Source organism: Bos indicus x Bos taurus, chromosome 3 (genome assembly GCF_003369695.1).
Source record: "Bos indicus x Bos taurus breed Angus x Brahman F1 hybrid chromosome 3, Bos_hybrid_MaternalHap_v2.0, whole genome shotgun sequence".
Taxonomy (NCBI): domain Eukaryota; kingdom Metazoa; phylum Chordata; class Mammalia; order Artiodactyla; family Bovidae; genus Bos; species Bos indicus x Bos taurus.
Window position 1 is genome coordinate 21,617,690 of NC_040078.1, and position 23,220 is coordinate 21,640,909.

Consider the following 23,220-nt stretch of genomic DNA (forward strand, 5'->3'; position numbering starts at 1 on the left):
GCAGGATGCCACTTTACTCAAGGAAATACACACACACTTAGGCCTTAGCCATGACAAGGAGAAAAGACCCTGATGCTGGGAGAGACTGAGGGCAGGAGGAGAAGAGGGTGACAGAGGACGAGATGGTTGGAAGGCATCACTGACTCAATGGACATGAGTTTAAGCAAGCTCCGGGAGATGGTGAAGGACAGGGAAGCATGGCGTGCTGCAGTCCATGGGGTCGCAAAGAGTCAGACACTACTAATTGACTGAACAAACAAGACAAGGAGACCAGCAGCCTTCACCTACACATCTGCTACTGGTCCCAAAGAGCACCAGCACTTTTCACTTAGAAGAGGAAGCAATTGTTTTCTTTTCTCTTCTGGATTAGATCCTAGTCGAGATAGATACTTTACTCTGGTAGTGATCGAGCTATTCTCGGGCTCTGAGTTTACATCTTCTTAAAATGGGTCTTCAGGAGCAAAACTGTAGGAGCAATAGTGCAGCCATTGGGGGCAGGGGAGTATGATGATGTCCAGTTCTCAGGCGTGGGATTTTATTTCTTTCACCATCCAGAAGAAGCTCTGTTTGGAATAGCTTTGATGGAAAGGGGAAGGAAGATTCAGGTAGTAGCCAGAAAGCCACAGGTCCACAAGATAAATACACTTGTTCAACTGTCCACCGCCTGATACATTCCTACACTGAAAATTTGTCACTTTGAGTTAACCTAGGCAAAATACATTTTAGGCCTTCTCTTTTAGAATGCAAAATTTCTCTGGAGTAATTATAAAAAAATCATATCTTAGAATGAATTTAATTTTTAGACCATTTTGCTTTAGGATGGAGCACCAAGGAGTGGGAATACTGTCACAGGGGAGGAATAGTTTTTGAGGAAGCTTTGGTCTGGAGAGCATATCTAGAATGAATATCTTAAAAGGAAGGTGGTAACCAGAGGTCAGCACAAGGGATTTGGCTTTTGAGGGGGATGGTGCTGGATGGGGGGGCGGGGGATACAATGAAGGCAGTTTTTCTGGGTCTCTGGGGTTCTCCTGTCCAGTTCCCTGTGATGTCAACTTGGTTTCTATCCCTCCTACCTTAGTCTTGGCACTGCAACCCATTAAGCATAGCTTTGGTTTAGATGAACCATCTTGGTTATCAATTTCTCCCTCTGCTTTGGGAACTGGTTGGCTCTAGTTAAAATTACTGTGTGTGAGAAATATGTAGTTATACCTGAGGATTTCCTCTGATTGGCCTCTACATATGCGGAGTGTTGGTTGGGGGCACAAAGGGTAGAAGATCTTTCCCTTCAGCCTCTAGGTCCCTTCCAGGGATGAAGTCTGACCTGGGACTAGACAGGGACCCTGGCTGTTTGTGTTCCCAGTTTGTAAAAGGCTCTCCCTGGTGGCCCTCTGATGACTCTTTAGGTATACATCTTGTGACCGAGCAAGGCCTGAGGGCTGATTCTCCTCAAGACAAGCCAGAAGGAGGTATCGTCTAGCCCAGAGCTAGGTTTGTTCCCAGTCCCTGATAAAAGGAGGTGTAGATTTCAGGCTGAGTGTTGAAGCTACGAGAGGACAGGAAAGAAAGGGACCTTTTCTGCTTTAGGGAAGAAAACTGCAACCGGGATTTTTAAAACCTTTTCAGTTCAGGGACGGAGAAGGCAATGGCAACCCACTCCAGTACTCTTGCCTGGAAAATCCAATGGATGAAGGAGCCTGGTAGGCTGCAGTCCATGGGGTCGCTAAGAGTCGGACACAACTGAGCGACTTCACTTTCACTTTTCACTTTCATGCATTGGAGAAGGAAACGGCAACCCGCTCCAGTGTTCTTCCCCGGAGAACCCCAGGGATGGGGGAGCCTGGTGGGCTGCCATCTATGGGGTCACACAGAGTCGGACACGACTGAAGTGACTTAGCAGCAGTAGCAGCAGAAGTTCAGGGAGAGGGTATGGAGTCTTGTACTCCTTTTCTGATGGTGCCTAGTGCAGAATTCCTGCTAATACAAGGGATGTAATTGCATCAGAACCCAGGGCTACAGTGACCCAAAAGAAAGGCCAGTGAGAACTCTGGACATCTCCTGGACTGATGATTTAAACTAAACACTCCAAAATGGTAAAATGAGGTTTGGAAGCCACAGAAATGAGTTGAGACCATAAATAATATGACCAATTCCATAGGAAAGCTGGGCTCACAAGTATAAGCTGAACTTGCAAATTGGTGCCTGGAAAATCCCATGGACGGAGGAGCCTGGTAGGCTGCAGTCCATGGGGTCGCTAAGAGTCGGATACGACTGAGTGACTTCACTTTCACTTTTCACTTTCATGCATTGGAGAAAGAAATGGCAACCCGATCCAGTGTTCTTGCCTGGAGAACCCCAGGGACGGGGAAGCCTGGTGGGCTGCCGTCTCTGGGGTTGCACAGAGTCGGACATGACTGAAGCGACTTAGCAGCAGCAGCAGCAGGTTAAATTTGGCTTGCACATTTTGAGGCGGTGGCGGGGGCGGGGGGGGGGGTGCTCACATGGCATATTTAAAACTTAGTTAGCAACGGTAAAAATGTGGAAAACTTCACCTGAACGTTTGGATTTCTGGCTTTTCTTGAAAAATCAGATGGCCAGGTAACACTGTCTGGTAATCGCTGCCTGAAACTGAGCAGCTGCCCTCTGCTCTCCAAATTTCACAGCTCCAGCCCTGGCATGGCATTAGAACATGTGCACTTCCCCAATTTAAACCACTTCACGAATTAAACTGCCTGCATCCTGTAGGCAGTTAAGTTTGGGACCGCTGATATATGCCACACGGTGTCTGCTAGGGAAGTGCTGAGTTGATAAAGTTCAGCTGAGTTTGTAAAGTTGCCACAAGGCTGGTAAAAAGTCCTGAGGCAATCAGTTCTGATTGAAAGGCTTTCTATGGGGAAATGAGGATGAAAGCAGAATTGCCCGTGGCTATGGAGAGGGCCAGGGCAGTCACGAGACTGGGAACTTTGATGGGACAATGGGCTTATCTGGGTAGCCTTTGTACCCGGGAAAGGCAGTTTCCTGGTTGTCTTGCACGCACGGTTCTATCACGGTGCCCGTCCAACCAGGGTGGGTGTGAGGGGAGGGAGAGAAGACTCAAATCGTGTCGGCAACTTTAGGTTTCATCTTGCCGTGTGTTAGCTCAGGCGTTTTCTTTCTCTCTTTGGCACCGCTTCACACGGTGAGATCGTCTGACCTGGCCCGGCTGCTGGCTTTGCTCAGCCTGCTCAGGGGTCTGGTGTCGTCCCCTGGCAGCTCCGCACATAGCGAAGGCGCCTTCTCAGGCGTCAGCTCTTGCTTTGATACCTTCTCAGGCGGCGGCTCTTCTTTCTCAACCTCCTTCTCCACTTCGGGGGGCTCCACTTTCTCCACTTCCAACACGGCCAGGGTCTCTTGGCCTTCTGTGCTCACTCTCTCTGCCTCCTGACTCTTCTCGCCCACCTCTGGTTCTGCGGCCGCTTCTACGGGCTGCTCCTCCTCGACTCCCTCCTGGGCACCCACCTGAGCGTAGGAAGGCAGGGTCTCCTGGTAGGCCCTGGACAAGTCTCCCAGGGGCCCCGGGCCCACCTTCTCCTCGAACTGACTGAAAGGCTTGGCAGAAAGGGGGCTGGCCTCTACCATCCCCACCTCCGTCAAAGGGAAATAATGGGACACGATTTTCTCTTCTTCGAGGAGCTGGTAGCCCTTGGCCTTCTGGATGGAGGAGACGGCAATGGAGTGGAGGGACTTCTCAGGAATCTCCCCCAGTGGCTGCTCCACTGGCCTCTTGAAGGCGGATCGGATTTTCTTCAGGCCCAGGTGGCTCATCTCCAGAATATTGAGGAAGAGGGACACGGAGGCCACGGACAGCATGAAGAGGATGAAGATGGTTTTCTCGGTGGGTCGTGACACGAAGCAGTCCACCACGTTGGGGCAGGGCCACCGGCTGCAGCGGTAGAGAGGCAGGATCCGGAAACCGTACAGGAAGTAGTGGCCCACGATGAAGCCCACCTCAAAGAGGGTCTTGAAGATGATGTGGCAGATGTAGGTCCTCAGCAGGGTCCCCTCCAGCCGGAACTTCTTGGTGCCTTTGCTGCTGCTGCTGCTCTTCTTGACGCTGCCCTGGTCCGCCGCTAGGGGCGCCCTCTCGCCGCCGTTGCCCGGAGACTGCTGGCTCAGCTCCTCGGCCTCGCGCTCCTTGCGCTTCTCCTCCATGCGGACGTGGTGCACCGCGTGCCCCACGTACACCAGCGACGGCGTGGAGACGAAGATGATCTGCAGGACCCAGAGACGGATGTGGGAGATGGGGAAGGCCTCGTCGTAGCAGACGTTCTCGCAACCTGGCTGCTGGGTGTTGCACACGAAGTCGGACTGCTCATCCCCCCACACGAACTCTGCGGCAGTACCGAGGATGAGGATCCGAAAAATGAAAAGCACCGTGAGCCATACGCGGCCGATGACAGTGGAGTGCTCATTCACCTCCTCCAAAATGTTCCCCAGGAAACTCCAGTCTCCCATGATTCACCTACCTACAGAAGGAGAAGGCAGAGCTGAGCGGCCACAGTGCAATCCACCTTTTTTTTTTCACTAACTCTCGGGGTACCTCCCCTTCATGGGTGGCTGAAACGGTCAGTGGGTAAACAGTATCTTTTGAGTGTTTCCTCAGTGCAGACTAGTACTAGTACTAGGGAACAAAAGAGGCATAAAAGAATCTGCTTCCACTGGCTTTATCATCTGTAAAATGGGTTCTCATTCACTTCACAAGCTGCCTGAAAGGATAAATGAGGCAGCGTCTGTATAAGCCTTGAATTACATATCAAATAAGAAATCATTGTTGATCTTAAATAGAAACTCATGGTTTCATGGATTTAAGTCAAGAACACAAGCTGAACTGAGGTTCATGAGGCATAATGCTGAAGAAATATTCTAATTCATTGGTGTCTGCCCTCCCCCGCCCCCAGTTTTTTCCTATGTATGAAATTGCCTGTGGTCACCTTACTTGTGACTGTGTTGGGGTATACAATGATCGTATGTTGAAAGGGAAGTGGAACGAAACATATTTTTTGAATATTTGCTTTGTTGCTGACCTTTGACATTACATTTTTTTCATTCAATTTGATACTGTGAGACCTACTCAATGCGTGTTACAGAGCCCAGCACATAATGAAAGCATGATAAATGTTTAACTAATTTGATTCTATCACATGAGAAAACTGAGGCTCTGAGAGTTTAAGTAAATTGTCCAAGATCAGGTAGCTAGCAGCAGTTCTTTCTGTTAGGTTCTTTTTGCCACCCCTTTGGGACTCATTGCCTGTGATTGGAGCTGTACAGTTCTATGACTCCTGTGCTCTTATTTATGTTTTCTCTACTCTAGGCTGAAATCTGGAAACCTTTCTTAATAGCTTTTCAAATTGAAGGTGATATATATATATATATATATGTACATATATATTTATTTTTATTTATTATCACTCTTTTAAATCCAAAGAATGGGGAGAGTGCTTTGGGAAGAAATCATGTCACAGGGTGAGAAAAGTCCGTTAAGATGGTTTTAATGTCCCACGGAGTGAAAAGGGTTTAGGGTCTGTAACATGTGGCTGCTTTAATAGAACTAAAATTTCATCTGTCAGAAAAAAAATGCCATTAAACACAATAGTATACAATGCCCCTAGCAATGCGATGACTAATGGACATGGGATTGAACTGATGGGGTGATGTGTGCAAACTGGGTCATTTGTCCAGTGCAGACCTGTGGTGCAAGCTGGTAATCTCTGAAAGACTCTGGTCAAAACCTCCACCTTGGCTATGTTCCTCTAGCTTGAACATCTTAAGAGTTGTGGGGTGTACTCATCACTGCCCTCAGATCAGGGCAAAAGCCCATGCTAGAGATGCTGGTCTGGGCTTCTCCAGCCGAGCCCTACATTACAGGATCAGAAGTCCATGGGGCCAGAGGATATGCCCATGGCATTTAATGACAATGATATTTGCTAAACACTTGGATGAGTGATGAAATATGGTATCTTAAATTAAGTGGGAGTGTCATCTTTGGAGAGGGTAAACAAAATGACATCTGAAAGCTTTCTTCCAACCTGTAGTTTGGAGACTGGCCAGACAGAATTTGTGGCAGATACTGATGGCAGGGGTGAACAGTGACCAACTTAGGCTCTTGGCTATTTATTGTTTTTGGTGAAGAGTAGAGTTATTCCTCTTGGAGCCACAGAAACTTCCAGTTAGGCCAGGCATCTGCCAGCAGCTTCTCTCCTCATGGGAAGGTTAGAGCAGCTGTGGCACCCCCAACCATGACCCTGGCTTTGGGAAGAGTTCCTTTCGGGAATGGGGAATTGAAAGTGGGCAAGGGTTCTTGACTCAAAACCAGCTGTTCAGAATCCCAGTCACATGCATCTAGTGATACTACTGCCTTTAACACTCCTCAGGTGGCAATCAAATTTAGTTTTTGCCCTATGAAGAGTGGCAGCCATTCCTATTGCCTTCTGGAAGAAGGTGGGAAACAATCATGTAAACAGCTATGCATAAATCCTACTGGTGACAGAGCTGGGAAAATCCAATATTTTTTAATCAACTAGTTCAATCTAAAATTCATGTCAAAACAATAATTTATGTGGTTTACTCCTGGGAGATCAAGTCTGGCTTTAATGAACTCTAACTGTCATGTTGCTAATGGCTTATCCCCATTGATACATCAGCTCAGTTTGCAAGCTTACTTGTATTGTACCATATTGGTCCCTTTGAAATTTTGTATGTTTTTCACTCATGTACCCAACATGAATGTGTGTGGTGAGCACCAGCTCTCAGGACTGTATGTCTACTAGTCTTGTTTCCTCCTTTTATTTTTTATTTATTTATTTTTTTGTTTCCCCCTTTTAGAGTCGAAAGCCCTTGGAGGACAGGGACCATTTTGTCTTTATCCTCTATGAACCATCATGACACAGAACAAAGACCTTACAGAGTGGGAGCTCCATAGATACCAGGGGATAGGATCAATGGTAATCATTTGAAATCTGAAATTCTCAATCCCTGAGTGCATGTAATACTAGTCTTACCTACAAGGAGCTCCAATTCCTAAGGAACTTCAATCCTTTTTGCTGTGGCTAGCAGTGGGGAGATTGAAAACTTGCAAAGAAGTGGTAAATTCAAAAAAAGGTTGGTAAATGGATCCAGAACTAGTTATTTTGAGGTATTGTCTTGTATAAAATTAAAGATATAAGCTGTAAGGCCAATAATTCTTGACATGTATCATGACACACATTCATGATATATAAAGACCCTCCTGACTACCCCATTCATAATTTCCAAACTAAAACCAGACAGAGCTGTGTCCTTCCACACCTCACCCTGCAATGCTAGGAATGTTTGACTGGTTTTCTTTCTTTTTTAAATGTCTATGTTACAGAATTTCTTGTATTAATGAAAAAAGAGAAACTATAATTGAGGACAAAATCTTTCCAATTCCATGCTGTTGAAACAGGCCAACAATACCATTAAGGAGAAAAGATTTAGAAGTGCTAAGGAGAGGTGCCCTGGGTTATTGACTTCTAAAAGTGAAAATTATAATTAAAGGAAGTCAGATAAGAGTAAATCTGGGCAAACTGTTTCATTGGAATGGCAAAATCTAAAGCAAAGGATTTCCCTTTTCTTCAAGGAGGCAACTCTCTCGTTTATTTTGCTTGTTAAAATCTATTACAGGTGGAAAATAAACTGACAGAGTTCGAGCCTCCACCCTCAAGCTATCCACCATAACACCCCACCAGAGGATTATGGTTTCAGGTAATGATTAAAATAATACCTTATGTTTGGGTAGCCCTTATCTATTTATAAATGGTACATTTTAGCATATCTTATTTCAGTTTCATAACAACGTGTGAACTAAGGCCAGTGGTCATCAGACTTGGATTTCAGAGACTAGTAGAATAACAACAAAATAGGATACTGACTCCAACATATTGCTACTAACTCCTTATTTTGCCAAAAAACTTTATAAATTACTATAACTGCAGTCTTTTTTCACCATCATCTCATAAAAGGGGAATTTTAATACTATAAACCTAGATAGGACATAAATTTGGAATAAAAGACAGGCCTTGAAATCGAACACATTTAACTTGGTGAACAATTTACTCCATTGTTTACTACATCACTGTCACATTTTAGTCCCAGGCAGCTGAATAATTCATCTTGGACCAGAGCTGACAGGTCTACAGATGGATGGTTGAGAACCAGGGAACCTGGCATTATCAGCCCCATTTACCAGGATGGGAGATGGAGTGGGAGGGTAAGTAAGTCTCCCAAGGGAGCTCAGCTAGTGAAGGCAGAGCCAGGACATGAGCCGTGGTTTTCGACTTCAAGCCCAGGGTGGTTTTCAGGATAGCATAGCCTTCTTCTGGCTTTGAAGAGGCAGAACAACACATATACATCCGTGTTAACTAGTTCCATAAAAAGGATTAGAGGCCACTTACCACTGGAGTAGGAAATGGAAACCCACTGCAGTATTCCTGCCTAGAAAATTCCATGTACATAGGAGCCTGGAGGGCTACAGTCCACGGGGTTGCCGAGTCGGACAGGACTGAGCAACTGAGCAAGCAAGCAAGCACCACTCCGGTGGGTAAGGCAGTGTAAATGTGCCGCCACGTTTCTCGAGCAGCCCCTTTAACCACCAGCTGTCAGAACCTGCTCCCAGGAAGATCTTAGCGGTGCTTAACAAACCCATTCCCGTGCTCCAGTAAATACTCCAACATGGAAAATGCTGAGCATGAAGCCTCTCCTACCCCCACGGCACTCAACAGATATTAACATCACTGCTACTTCTATGGCAGAGTTTGAGTGAAAAAGTACAGAGAACTTTCATAACCTCAAATACATGGTTTAGATCCCTCGGGCTACCTGGGGGCATGTTAATTCATTCTGATAAAAGAAAGGCCTTAGAAAGTCAAGTTGTAGTTAGAATTTGGACATCTCTGCCACCACCCCACCTTGTCCCTCCATTCTCGCATTTCTTTCCCTTCCAAACCTCTGCCAACTCAGGCTAATTCCAAGGTTTTTGGAATTGAACTCTAAATCCAGCCATCCTAATCCAAGACTGAACATTAGTGGCAACCTTTCTCCTTTTGGAGAATTCCAGAAGTAGCCCTTAGATTAGGCTGGGAAAGAAGTGGGGGATGGGAGGGGTTGGGAAGCCTTCAAGCTAATATCACCCAGGGTAAACTTGCCAATAGGAGTAGGATCTCCCGGAGAGATATGTGTTCTCTTCGTCTCTTGGCGCTCAGCGGTAAAATGGCAACTTTGGCCTCTTTCCTTTGGCACCTAAAAGCCCACCTCCCACTTCTCTACCCCGCCCCTACTGTGCTGCACGACTGAGCAGATATGACTGGATTGACCCTGATGGGTAGGTTTTACTGTCCAGCAATATTTTAAGCTCCCAGCCAGACAGCTTTTATGAAAGGAGGGATGTTTGGAAAACAATAGGCGAGAGAGAATGGGAGAGCTGTGTTAGGCATTGAGGGGAGGAGAGTGGGGAAAAGCTGATGTGGGAAAGCTTAGCCGGGGCTTCTGCAGCCTCCAAAAGTTTCTTTTAGCAGCAGACTGGCCCTCCACAACAGGAGATCTTTGACTTCTCTCCAGAGGACATAAGCCCTGGGCATATTTTCCCAGCACCTTATCGTGGGCTTAGAGAATCTTAGGGATGTAGGGACAGTCAGAGGTCACGGAGTCAGATGGGGCCAAAGCCACTCCAGAAAGAGTAAACTTGATCCCTTTAAAGGATGATATCTCATCTTCCATTGGTGGTTTGTTCTTGTGTCTCATAACTTTCAGCAGGGCAGTCTCCCTCACTGGAAAGGAGTTTTAATACTCCAAAGAATTCTGGCACCATTTGTCAAGGTAATGATGTTTCCCGCTTTGTTTCACTCATAAATACTTTTGAGAAGCTGAAGAATCAAGGGGAAGAAAGCTGAAGAGATGTCAGTGAGAGTTTTAGACTTTAGTGCCTCCATCTGTGGAATGGGGGTTTGATAGTTTTGCCCACCAAGAGAATGTTGGATGAAACACGAATATGACTGAAGGAGGAATGATGCTTGGGAAGCTAGCGCGGAGCGCTTGAGTGCATGTTCTGTGCCTCTCTGAGCCTGCTCCCTTTCCACTATTGCACTGCTATAATGGTAAAATGGTTGTTGTGACCACATTTTCCAAAACAAAAATTGGGGCATTTTATTCTACAAACTTACTTGTGGAAAAATAGAGCAAAATAGTTGAAACTGGAATTGTTTTAAGAAATCTGCAATGTGTGATTACTAAATCAAAGGCAACTTTGAGATTAAGCCAGGGGGGAAAAGGGCACTTGCCTCAGCCACACTCCTTATTTCCTGTCCTTTCTGGTGTCATGGGCATATTGCATTTTATTTTTCAAGTCCTAGGCATACTTTATTTTTAATCTCACAACAAACCACTGCAGTAGGTGTTCTTACTTTGGTGGTGTTTAGTTTCTAAGTTGTGTCCAACTCATTGTGACCCCATGAACTGTAGCTCTCCAGGCTCCTCTGTCCATGGGGTTTCCTAGGCAAGAATACTGGAATGGACTGCCATTTCCTTCTCCAGCATATTGCATTTTGATGGTGGCAGTTTGAAGGAGGAGAGTTCCAAGGTTGTGGGTCTCAACTTCTACTTTTATTAAAATGTTCACTAGCCCACAGCCTTATTTTCTCTAGAATTCTGATTTCTTTCCAACTTCTAGGTTTAAGGGCCCACAGTGATTGAGATGATGCCCTCCAGGGAATCCCTCTGTTGAAAACAGCCAGTCATGGTTGTTCCCAGTATCAGTAAGGCAAGAAGATGGAGTAGAGAGGGAAAGAAACCCAATCATTCTTTCTTTTGAGAACATTCAGTAACTGTTGATTCCTGACGCTTGTGTTTTCCCCGAGACATCCCAGAACTTTCAAAATGAACTTCACTCACTCAGGGCATCCCGGCCCAGTTTGGCTACGTGCTGGGGTGGCCCCATCTCCTGACATCATTGTGTGAGAGATGATGGTAGAGCATGTGCTTGCATCTGGAAAAACAGAGAATGTCCACATCGCTCTGAACCAGTCAGTCTCTCCAGTTTGGAGGAATCCAGTTTTCTAATTGAGCACTTTCTTTGCTTATTTATTCTGTTGACACTGAAGACGCTCTACTAATAGTGCCCAATTGATTAAAATATATTTGTTGGCAGCTGCAAAGTCCTTGAAAATATAAACACTTAATCCCAAACCTCTTGAGGAATGTTTTGAAAGACATGCGGAGAGAGACTCATCTTAGCTGTTGCTGAGAGATGGGCGGCCTAATCCTAAAGGAATCAGAATCAGTTTCTCACGTCTTTCAGAGGGATGTTTTCTCATGATGGCCCTATTATCTCATTGGATGTAAATAAATCTTTAAAACATGGCACATAACCACATTCAAATGCAAATTCCAATTTTTTTATATTCCATAATTATTTAGAATAGATTATCAACATTTTAAATAATTCAATGGTGGCATTTTTCTACTAGTGTGCATTTTTGAAACAGCGAAGCAGTTACATGTATGCAAAGATTATGGGGTTTGTAGTCAGGAGACCTGGCTCTGGGTGTGGCTCTTCTGCTTCTTGCTTGTGGGCAGTTTATTTGGCTTCTCCAAGTCTCAGTTTTCTCATTTGTGAAATAGACAGGATAATACCTGCCTTTTTGTTTGGTAAAAAGAACGTTTTATAATGATGGTGGCTACTTATCTAGCCCATGCAATGCTGTGATGACTTGTTGGTCATCTTTGCTGTGATCTCTTCTTGCTCCGAGTATGGCTGTGTCCTGCACTCCTGGGACCTGAGTTGGTTTGTTTCAAAGTGTACCTTGATCAAGGTCCAACACTCCCCTGTTCCTGCAGGAAGTGTCAGAACTGGGAAAGACCAGAAGAGATCACTGACTCCAAATGCCTTCATTTTATAGATGAGGAAACTCAGGCTTGGTGTGGAAATGACACTCTGATGTTTTGTTGCAGCTCTGAGGTTCAGGCACTGTCCATGGCTCTGGTGCCTCCGTGTCTCATATAAGCAGAGGGTTCTTTAGGGAGAAGCAGGTGAGCTTGGGCATGAATAGAAGGGCAGATGGTTACATGGGCCAGAGGAGATCGTCCTCAGTCAATCCCAGTGACTGCAGTTGGGGGACATGTATCTCCTCCCCTCTGGGCTTCCCTGGTAGCTCAGATGGTAAAGAATCCACCTGCAGTGCAGGAGACTCAAATTCGATCTCTGGTCTGGGAAGATTTCCCTGGAGAAGGGAATGGCTACCCGCTCCAGTATTCTTGCCTGGAGAATTCCACGGACTTCAGTGGAATGGACTACAGTCCATGGGGTCTCAGAGTTGAACATGACTGAGAAACTAACACACACACACATCTATTCCCTTCCAGCTGCTAAGGTGTGAGAGGGAATGAGCCTCTAAGAAACCTAGGATCAGACCTTGTGGGTAAATTGGGTCCCTTTCCTGAGTGTCTTAGGCCTGGCTCTGAGTTAGTGGGCAATATTCAGAGATTCATTCAACAAGTATTTGTTAAGCTCCCACCCTCTGAGATGTTTAGGACACATTGGTGAATAAAACAAAGATCCCTGTCACAGCAGAGCTTATATTTTGTGCGGGAGGCAGGTAATACTCATTAAATACAATAAGCCAGGGAATCACATAGTAGATTAGAAGCTGATAAGTGCTGCTGCTGCTGCTGCTGCTAAGTCGCTTTAGTCGTGTCCGACTCTGTGGGACCCCACAGAGGGCAGCCCACCAGGCTCCCCCGTCCCTGGGATTCTCCAGGCAAGAACACTGGAGTGGGTTGCCATTTCCTTCTCCAATGATAAGTGCTACCAAATATGAAAAAAATATGACCGGGTCGGGGGATTGGGAGAGCCAGAGGAGGGGAGGTGGTACTGACACAGAACTTACTGAGAACATAAGGTTTGAGCAGACTATAAAGAAGGTCTGCTTTGAAGGGATGGAGCCATGGGGTATTGAGGGAAGGCTGTCAGCCATAGCAACAGGCCCGAGGGGCTGAATCAGAGCAGGCAAGGACAGAAATTGTTGGGAAATGTAATTTTTGTCTCTTGATTATTTGTCCACATATGGTTTGTTCGCTTGCATGTCTTTAAAACTACAATACCACCAAAAGATGAGATCCCACAAGGCATCCGATGTGCAAATTTGCCCTTCCTTTCCATTACACACTTAAGAAAAATTTTTTTTAATTTCAATTTTTTAAAAATTTTAGTATAGTTGGTTTACAATGTTGTGTTAGTTTCGGGTATACAGCAGAGTGATTCAGTCATAGTCATACATACATATAAATCTATTTTTTTGCAAATTATTTTCCCTTATAGATTTTTTAAAAACTTTTTTATTTTATATTGGGATGTAGTTGATTTGTGTGGTTGTGTTGGTTTTAGATGTATAACAAAATGATTCAGTCATATATATATATATATAAATAAATTTTTTTGAAGATTATTTTTCCTTACAGATTTTTTAAAAACTATTAAAATTTTATATTGGAATATAGTTGATTTATACAGTTGTGTTGGTTTTAGGTGTATAGCAAAGTGATTCAGTCATACATACATACAAATCTATTTTTTTCTGATTATCTGCCCTTATAGGTTTTAAGAAATTAAAAAAATTTTATATTACACTTGATTTACAATGTTGTGTTAGCGTCAGGTGTACAGCAAAGTGATTCAGTCGTCATACTTTTTGCTCAGCTGTCACTCTGCCTGGTGCTGTGCTGGGAACACAAAGATGCATAAGGCACAGGCCCCGATGGGATGCTACCGTATGTATATCTGCTCAAGGAGACGGGACCATGGGAGTCTGGTCTGCCAGCCTCCACAGGGCAGAGCAGGCCTTGGGGTGGGGCCTCCATCTTGTAGGAGACTGAATAGCCATGATGCCGAGGCTTGGAATGAGACTGTGTCAGTGTTGCCACTAGCACACGGCCTAAGCTTGTGTCAGTGACTTCCATGTCTCCGCCTCAGTTTTTTCTTATGAAAAATGAGAACCCATATGCACTGAAAAAGAGTTGCAGTGATTAAATAAAGCAACGTGCGTAAAACTGAGTTCAGTATTTGGCGTTCAGGAAGCTCTTGATAAATGTGTATATTAGTTGCTCAGTCGTGCCTGATTCTTTGCGACCCCATGGACTGCAGCCTGCCAGGTTTCTCTGTTCATGGAATTCCCCAGGAAAGAACACTGGAGTGGGTTGCCATTTCCTCCTCCAGGGGATTTTCCTGAACCAGGGATGGAACCTGGGTCTCCTGCATTGCTGGCAGATTCTTTACCATCTGAGCTATCAGGATATATATTCCCACTGTTAAGAAGAAGGTTTGGATACTGTTGGAATGAGGTCAAGGGACCCTTGCTTCACCAGCACTGGGATCAGTACTTGCTGCCTCTTGTTTTCCACATGGCCCTCTCTGTGCCTCCTCCGTGGTGAGCTTGGTTGTCAGACAGGAATTCTTCTTCATCACAGCTATTTGGCTGAAGTTCAAGGGCTCCTGTGCCCTGAGGGGCAAAGGGTTGGGTGGAGGGTGGATCTGGGGCACTTTCACTGGGGAGAGGATTTCCCTCACAGACGCACAGACGAGCTGTCAGGACAAGGCCGGGCTCTCTATTGAGCAGAGCAGCTCATGCATGAGAGCAGATTGTGCCAGTTCTATAGAGCACGATCCTTCAGACCAGCTTCTCCTACTAACAAAGTTATCTTTCCCAATCTGCTTAGGCAGAAGAGGGACACACTTCCTGTCCTTATGCTGAGCACACAGAGCAGACAGGACTCAAGCCAGGGCCGGGGCTGGGCCTGGCTCTGAGTGTTTCTTCTCATCTCCTCCCCTCTCCCTGCTCAAAGTCTTGGGCTCTCCTCAGCTGCCCCATCATCTTGGCAAGAGGAGCACAGGCCACAGACAGTGGCCACTGGCTGGCCAGGGGTGAGCCTAGGGAGCGTCCTGGCATTCTAGGTGCCCGAGAGAGGCTCGGAGAGACAACATCTAAAAAGAGGGGTAGGGAAAGAGGCTGCTGCCGCCTAAAATTCACTGGGATGGGAGCAGTTATTGATATTCTAGGGCAGTGGGCCTGAAACTGTAGTTTTAGCATCAGCACTATAGTTTAAGCATGCAACATCAGCATTGCCTGCAAACTTTCTGGAATGCAGACTCTCAAGCCTGGACCAAGCCTGGATCTACTGAATCAGAATCTCTGGGGTGAGAGTCCAGCAAACTGTTTTAACAAGCCCTTGAGGTGATTCTGAGACTGCTGGAGGTAGCCCCCACTACTAGAATTGATCATCCCAGTCCTGGTACCCAGAATTTTCTTTGTATAGCCTTCTCCCACATCCACTGCCTTTCCTGACACTCTGCTGCCAAGACAAAGCCCTAGAAACCTTTCTTTGGGTCTATCCAGAAAACACAACTCTTGTGATTTCCCTGATGGCTCTCAGCTGCTGTATTAGCCCATCCTCCATCTGTAATATGGGCTTCCCTGTTGGCTCAGTGGTAAAGAATCTGCCTGCAATGCAGGAGATGTGGGTTTGATCCCTGAGTCGGGAAGAGCCCCTGGAGAAGGAAATGGCAACCTACTCCAGTATTCTTGCCTGGAGGATCCCATGGACATAGGAGCCTGGTGGGCACAATCCATGGAGTCGCAAGAGTTGGACACGACTGAGCGACTAAACAGCAACAACAACCGTCTATAATACCATAAATCAGAAGGGGATAAAAATATTTTTATACTTTTTATCTCCATTTTATCAAGCCCCAGTGAGGCTAAGTAATTTGCTCACAGTCACAGAAAGAAAGGGGCAGGGCAAGAACAGAAATCACATCTGCTTGACTCCAAAGCCCGTGTTTGCTCTGGCTGCTCATCTTGTCTCCTTTAATTAGGAGATTCAGTACTACAGTGCTGACCTTTCAGAGCATTTGGGGTCTCTGGTCTTTGTTCTAACCAGTTAATATCTGGGTATTTAACTTTTTTTTTTTTTCTTGTTCTGGGCAACCAACATGGCTGCAAATATTTTCTAAATAGATGAATTCTCTTGGCATATATCCATATTAAAAAACTACAAATGTATTGCATGAACACTTGCACATTGAAAAAAAAATTAAATAATATAGGAGCCTATAAGATAAAAAGTAAAGATCTCTTTTTATCCTCTTCTTCCCCATGAGCACTATAAGATGCTTGACAATTCGCTGTGTATTCTCTCAGACACTTTTTCTTTTTTCACTTAATATATCTTGATATATTTGAAGTATACATATAGAGCAATGGCATTCTTTTAATGTCTGCAGTAGTATTCCATAAAAAGGACATCTTATAAATTTGTTCAGTATGTTCTCTATTGAAGGACACTTAGGTTGCTGCTGCTGCTTCTTTTTTTTTTTTTTTGCTGTTACAAATTTTTAAAATAAATACCCACATATAGATATTTTTGGAATATATATATTCCAATATTCCAGCATGTGCTGGAATATTTTTGAAGGATGTCTTCTTAGAGGTAGAATTAGTTATTCAAAAGATAGGTAAAATTTTTAAGTTGATGGGATAATTCCAATTACTCTCAAACCAGACTGCACCAGACAGGGTTCTCCATATAGGTTGTGAGAGGGCACTTCATGACATATTCTTACCATCACTTACTATTGTCTGTCTTTACATTTTTTGACAATAGGCTGGGCATAAAATATTTTTGGATTTGCATTTTTCTGCTTACTAGACAGATGGAGTGACTCATTACATGTTTACTAGCCATTTGCATTTTTTCCCTCTGAGTTGCCTACTCATATCCTTTGTCCATTTTTGACAGGTTATTTGCTTTCTCCCCATTGATTCATAAGGTCTTTTTATAGACTATGGTTATTATTTCTCTGTCATGTATGTTGTAACGTTTTTTTCAAACTATCACTTGTAATTTCTGTAACTTCGCTTTTAGCATGTTTTGCTATACAGAGGATTTATAGTTTCTATCTAATTGAATCTCTCATTTGAAAATTTATGGTTCCTGACTTTGTGCATGGCTTGGAAAGGCCTCTATGTCTCATTAAAATTCAGGAAATCAGTTAGGAAAAAAAAGTTGCCAGAGTAGACTTTGTTTTAGTTCAGCATTTAAACCTGGACCCTTGAAAAAACTGAATTGTCAGAGCAATATGAGTACTGTCTATTCTCCTCCTGGTTTTTAGCCTCTGTATTTTTTCTATTGGCCTTTTTTTTTAACTGATAAAGAAATTATACAATTTTTATTCATCAACTTGGTGTAAGTGGCAACAGATTTCATCATCATCACCATTTTCAAGGACCTATTCTGATTTGCAAATCAGAAAACCAAACGTAGGAATCATCTGTGTCCTTTTGCTTCTTATAGGTGTTTTTGTCTTGCCTCCTTATCGTTCTGAATGCCTGATTTTTTACTTATATTCAGATATTATGGGTGGGTGGAGAAACAGACAGCATGAATGCTATTATTTTCTGTTTTACAGTCATATTTTCTACCCTCTTATGAGGAGGAACTTTTATCTTTATCTTTTTGCCTCTCTCCCCACCCTCTGCTGCTAAGTCAGTCGTGTCTGACTCTGTGTGCCCCCATAGATGGCAGCCCAGGCTCCCCCGTCCCTGGGATTCTCCAGGCAAGAACACTGGAGTGGGTTACCATTTCCCTCTCCAATGCATGAAAGTGAAAAGTGAAAGTGAAGTCGCTCAGTCGTGTCGGACCCTCAGCGACCCCATGGCCTGCAGCCTTCCAGGCTCCTCTGCCCATGGGATTTTCTAGGCAAGAGTACTGGAGTGGGGTGCCATTGCCTTCTCTGCTCACCACCCCCTATTTGGTGGCAAATAAAATAGCTATAGTCTGGAACAGTTACCCACAATTCCAAAAAAAATTTCCTCTTACTTATTCCTTTACTACTACTGATTTCTTTTTGATTTAAGTAAGGGGTTTGAATCTGACCAGATTCATTAGAAAGAGTAGGGTTATGGCAGCAGAAAAATTTCGTTGTCTATGGCTTAATATAGCAGATCTCTCAATCACTAAGGACTTAGTTTCTTCATCCTTGAAGTAGGGATAATGCCAATCTCTTGTAAGTCATCTAACATGGCTCCTAATCCAAAGAAAACTCAAAAGAAACATTATTTCCCATAAATTCCTCAGTTTCTTGACCTGTAACATGGGTGAAAAATGGGACATACCTTACTGAGATATTTTGAGGATTAAATAAGAAAATAGGGAATTTTACAAATGTGACACCAAGGTTCTTAGGAAGCAATCTTGGTTCCTTGGTAATGGTGTACTCATACCACTAGATGGCGTCATCAACACAGCGAGCTGACGAAGATGATTCTGTCTGATGTCCAAGTGGAGAAAGGGGATCCCTATTTCATTTTCTTCTGAATGTAGTAAGTTTGGCAACAGTTATCACAGTTTAGCTTTCATTTTTTGCTTCAAGTAATTTATTACTGTCAAAGTTTTTCTTAAACAATAGACTTTCCCTAAGGAATGGTTGGAAGTGGGACCCAGAGGCCAGAGAGGTCTTTCTGAAACACAAATTTGGCCTTCCCTATACTAAAAAGCCTTCCGTAGGTTGCACATAGAGGTATTGTTCAATATTTTTATTTCAAATTAAACCTTACTATGTAGTTGAGTCACTTGGGTTGGGGGTGATGGGCCCCAAGTCCTGCCTCTCAGGAGCTCCAGGAAACAAGGTTCAAAAACCACTTCAGGATGAAGCTTGTGCCTTTTAACAAAGCAAATACGGCCCTCTGCTGCCTCGCTATTTGAAACAGCCAAGACATGGGAGTAACCTAAGTGCCCATCAACAGATGAATGGTTAAAGAAGATGTGGTACATATATACACTGGAATATTTCTCAGCCATAAAAAGAAAAAAAATTGGGTCATTTGTAGTGATGTGGATGGAGATAAAGTCTGTCAAACAGAGTGAAGTAAGTCAGAAAGAGGAAAAACAAGTATCACATTAACGCATATATGGAATCTTGAAAAATGCTACAGAGGAACCTGTTTGCAAGCCAGGAATAGAGATGCAGAGGTAGAGAACAGACATATGCACACAGTGTCGGGGTGCAAAGGGAAGGGTGGGAGAGTACCATTGACATAGATACACTAGCATGTGTAAAACGATAGCCAGTGGGGAGCTGCAGCATAGCATAGGGAACTCAATTTGGTGCTCTGTGATGACTTAGAGGGGTGGGAGGAGATTCAAGGGGGAGGGAGAATATGTATACATGCAGCTGATTCACTTTGTTGTACAGCAGAAACTAACACAACAGTGTAAAGCAATTATACTCCAATAATAAAATAAAATAAATTGAAACCTGGAATTGTTAAAAAAAAAAAAAAAAAGAAGAAGAAAAGAACCACTGCAGGATGAAGCTTGTGCCCTTTAACAAGGCATACAGGGCCCTCTGCTGTCTGAAGCCTGCCTATTACTCCAGCCCATCTTTTGCAGCTCAGAGCTTTGCACTTGACCTTCAGCATCTGTGACCTACATGTTCCCTGTACATGTCACTCTGATTCTTGCCTACATTCCTTTGCCCATGCAGTCCCCTCTACTTCATCCTCCCTTCCCCAACTCTGACTCATCTGTGAAGGCTCAGTTTGGGCTTTACCTTCTCCAGGAATTTGTCTCTGATCTTATCTATTTTGTTTTTCAGTAATTCATTTATGTTTCTGTTTCCCCCACTAGTCTATGAGGTTTCTGAGTGGCAGGAAATGTGTCTTCCTTGTGTCTAATTTAGGAAGGCTGGGCAAATGAAAGAACTCAATGTGGTTTTTTGGTAAACAGATATATGAATAAGTGTAAAGTAGAAGAAGAGTCATCCCAGTAGATGAGGTGATAGGAGATGAAGACATAGAAGTGGGAAAGGGAAGGAGTGCTTCAGGGAGTGGATGGTTTGTATCCGGGAGTAAGACGAGTTTCTCAGGCTGCAGGCTGAGCTACCCACAGGAGGCCAGGGTGAAACCTCTCCTCTCACAGCTCTCCTCTCACAGCTCCCATAGTAGCCTTCATGATGGGTCACTAGGGGTTGGGGGACTGTTAACTCCTTCAGAGCTGTGGCAGCTGTAAGAGAAGCCCCAGTGTGGTCTGCTGCTAAGAATCATTTTGACTGTGACCTGGGCTTCACTGACAGCTCAGTTGGTAAAGAATCTGCCTGCAATGCAGGAGACCCTGGTTCAATTCCTGGGTTGGGAAGATCCCCTGTAGGAAGGAAGGGCTACCCACTCCATTATTCTTGGGCTTCCCTGTGGCTCACCTGGTAAAGAATCCACCTGCAATTCGGGAGACCTGAGTTTGATCCCTGGATTGGGAAGATCCCCTGGAGAAGGGAAGGGCTACCCACTCCAGTATTCTGGCCTGGAGAATTCCATGGATTATATAGTCCATGGGGTTCCAAAGAGTCAGACACAACTGAGCGACTTTCACTTTCACTCTGGGATGGAGGGTGAGGAGTGATAGAGGCTGGACTTAGAGGATCCTGCCAGGGCTGACCCCTCGCCAGAATCCTCTTTTTCCTTCCTCTCCTGGGAGAAGAAAATACCTGAGAATGTCCACTGAGGGTACCTGATAAGGACAGAACAGATCCCTTGGGGTTAATGAAAGTGACCTTCCTATGATGGGCTGATGTAGGTTTCAGATATGGGACTCAGTCCTGAGCTAGCACTGTGTGTGGGGACAAAGAGAGCTGACCACAAAGCTATCACCTTCTCTGGCCCTATAGGGCATGAAGGTTTCAGAATGTTGGGAGACTTGTGTTCCCTCTGAAAACAGCAATGGAATTGCCGTACTCACTGGGGCTTCCTAGGTGGTACTAGTGGTAAAGAACTCACCTGCCAATGCAGGAGACATAAAAGACATGGGTTTGATCCATGAATTGGGAAGATTCCCTGGAGGAAGGCATGGCAACCCCCTCCAGTATTCATGCCTGGGAAATTCCATGGACAGAGGAGCCTGATGGATTGCAGTCCATGGGGTTGCAAAGAGTCAGACATGACTGAAGCGACTTGGCATGCACACACACACTGCCTTGGCACTCCCTAAGCAGCAGACTCACTCTGCGAAATGGCTCCAGGTCAGCCTTTTGAGATATTATGTCGCCTCGTCCTGAGCCTCTCCCATGAGGATGGCACCACAGTGTCCTGTCATCTGGAACCTGGAATCTTTACTTTCTCATCTTGTGAGGTTGTAAAGACCTGAGAAAGTTTAGTTTGAAGGTCTCTGGCCAATTAATACCCTACCCCACTCTCCCAGGTAATGCTGGGAAAGAGGCTGCCGCTACTGCTGCTGCTAAATTACTTCAGTCGTGTCTGACTCTGTGCGACCCCATAGACGGCAGCCCACCAGGCTCCCCTGTTCCTGGGATTCTCCAGGCAAGAACACTGGAGTGGGTTGCCATTTCCTTCTCCAGTGCATGAAAGTGAAAAGTGAAAGTGATGTCGCTCAGTTGTGTCCGACTCTCGGTGACCCCACGGACTGCAGCCTACCAGGCTCCTCTGTCCATGGGATTTTCCAGGCAAGAGTACTGGAGTGGGTTCCCATTGCCTTCTCCAGGGAAAGAGGCTACCCATTTCCAAAACACTGGCTACCTTGGGTCTCTATACTTCCTCAGATACTCTGTGGCTTCTGAGGAAGTTGGGGTTTCCCCTAACTTTTGTGCTTCTGACATGACTGGCTGAGGCCAGTTTCTGTAGGCACCCGGCCCTTTCTCCCCAGGCTGTCCATCAAAATAGATCAGAGCCAGGTTACAGTCTCACCGGCATGAAGAAACTCTGGACACATAACAGAGAGGCTTGTGGGAGCCCCTGTAACTCCGGAGGAGGTTCAGAGGAGGGACCTGTAACCGCCCCCCCACCCCGGCATTCCCATGGTCAGAGGGCCTCACGTATGCCCCTGGGACACACCGAGGCATCTTAGTTACACCCCCAAACTGTCTAGGGGAACATTCTGGTAACAGGTCCTATTTTACCTTATTCATGAGAGCTGGCCAAAGATAGAGACGAATGTTGAGAAAGCAGAGATGGAGTTCTAAATCCTCCAAGAGGAGGAATTCTGCTAATGGGTAAGTGTAGTTCATGGCCAGCTTTGCTCGCATAACCCAGGGCTCCAGGGAGGCAAATGACTTCCCCTCTTAATTTCAAATAGGAACCTCCCTGGAGGGCACGGGGGGCTCTTGGCCTGAATCTGGGAGGGAAGCCACTTGGAATTTATTTTTTGTTGAATTGTTCCTTCATTTTTCCTTCCGAGCGGGTCCCCAGGCATCCAAACGCGATGCCTCTCCACGCAGTCGGGGCATGGCTGTCATAAAATGCAACTGCAATCCGTATCTATGGAAACGGGCTGGCTCCTTTTGCTTTTCTCACCCCCCGCTTCTGTGTTGGCCAGGATGGGTCTAGACTTTGCCCTCTGATGGAGCTCTGCGCTCTGATGGAGGGGCGGCTCCAGCTGCACCCCAACTGTCCTCTGGTATCCACCCTCCACTTACCTCCTCCTATCAGAGGCAGAGGAGGTCCTGGGAGGATGGTGATCTCAGTGTGGTGGCAAAGCCTCCGATGGTCCCAGGGCGACCTGCAGCAGGAAGAGTGTTTTTCTGCAGTGGGAACAGCACAGACCTAGGTGCACAGAGCTCGATGCCCCTAGACTGGCTTCTGAGCTCAAGACCCAGACCTTTCCCTAGTCAACAAAATTTATTCCCTGCCTCCTTCCACTCACCCCAGGCTTGGCTGGGATTCTCTGGGCCTTTCTTTCCCTTGCCTAAAAAGGTAATTCATTATTCCTTAGGAGTAATATGTGATGGTGTTTGATTTCAGAGGTTTATTTATTTATTTGGACTTAAGACAAATGAAAGGGAGTCTGCTTCAACCTGGCTAAATGGACTGAAATGGAAACAAAGACATCAGAATTCCCTTTTTCTTTCCAGTCCTGATCTGCTGACTTACCAACCTACAAGCTTTCTTATAGAAGCAATGTACATAAAAAAATGAATCAAATGAATTTATATACCAAACAGAAATAGACTCAGACAAAGAAGACAAACTTATGGTTATCAAAGGGGAAGAGGAGGGGATAAATTAGGAGTCTGGGATTAAAATTTACATACTACTATATATGGGCTTCTCTGGTGGCTCAGTGGTAAAGAATCCGCCTGCCAATGCAGGAGACACGTTTTCAATCCCTGGGTCAGGA

General features: G+C 45.1%; 1 protein-coding gene across 1 annotated transcript; it reads right to left on the minus strand.

Annotated features, from left to right (window-relative positions):
- Positions 1-2,516: 2,516 nt before the first annotated feature.
- GJA8 (gap junction protein alpha 8) lies at positions 2,517-22,681 on the minus strand. The gene is made up of 2 exons (XM_027535365.1): positions 22,520-22,681; positions 2,517-4,502 (listed from the first exon to the last, which is right to left on the minus strand). The coding sequence occupies exon 2, from the start codon at positions 4,489-4,491 to the stop codon at positions 3,169-3,171; it is 1,323 nt and encodes a 440-aa protein (XP_027391166.1). The 5' UTR covers positions 4,492-4,502; positions 22,520-22,681; the 3' UTR covers positions 2,517-3,168.
- Between the last annotated feature and the right edge of the window lie 539 nt (positions 22,682-23,220).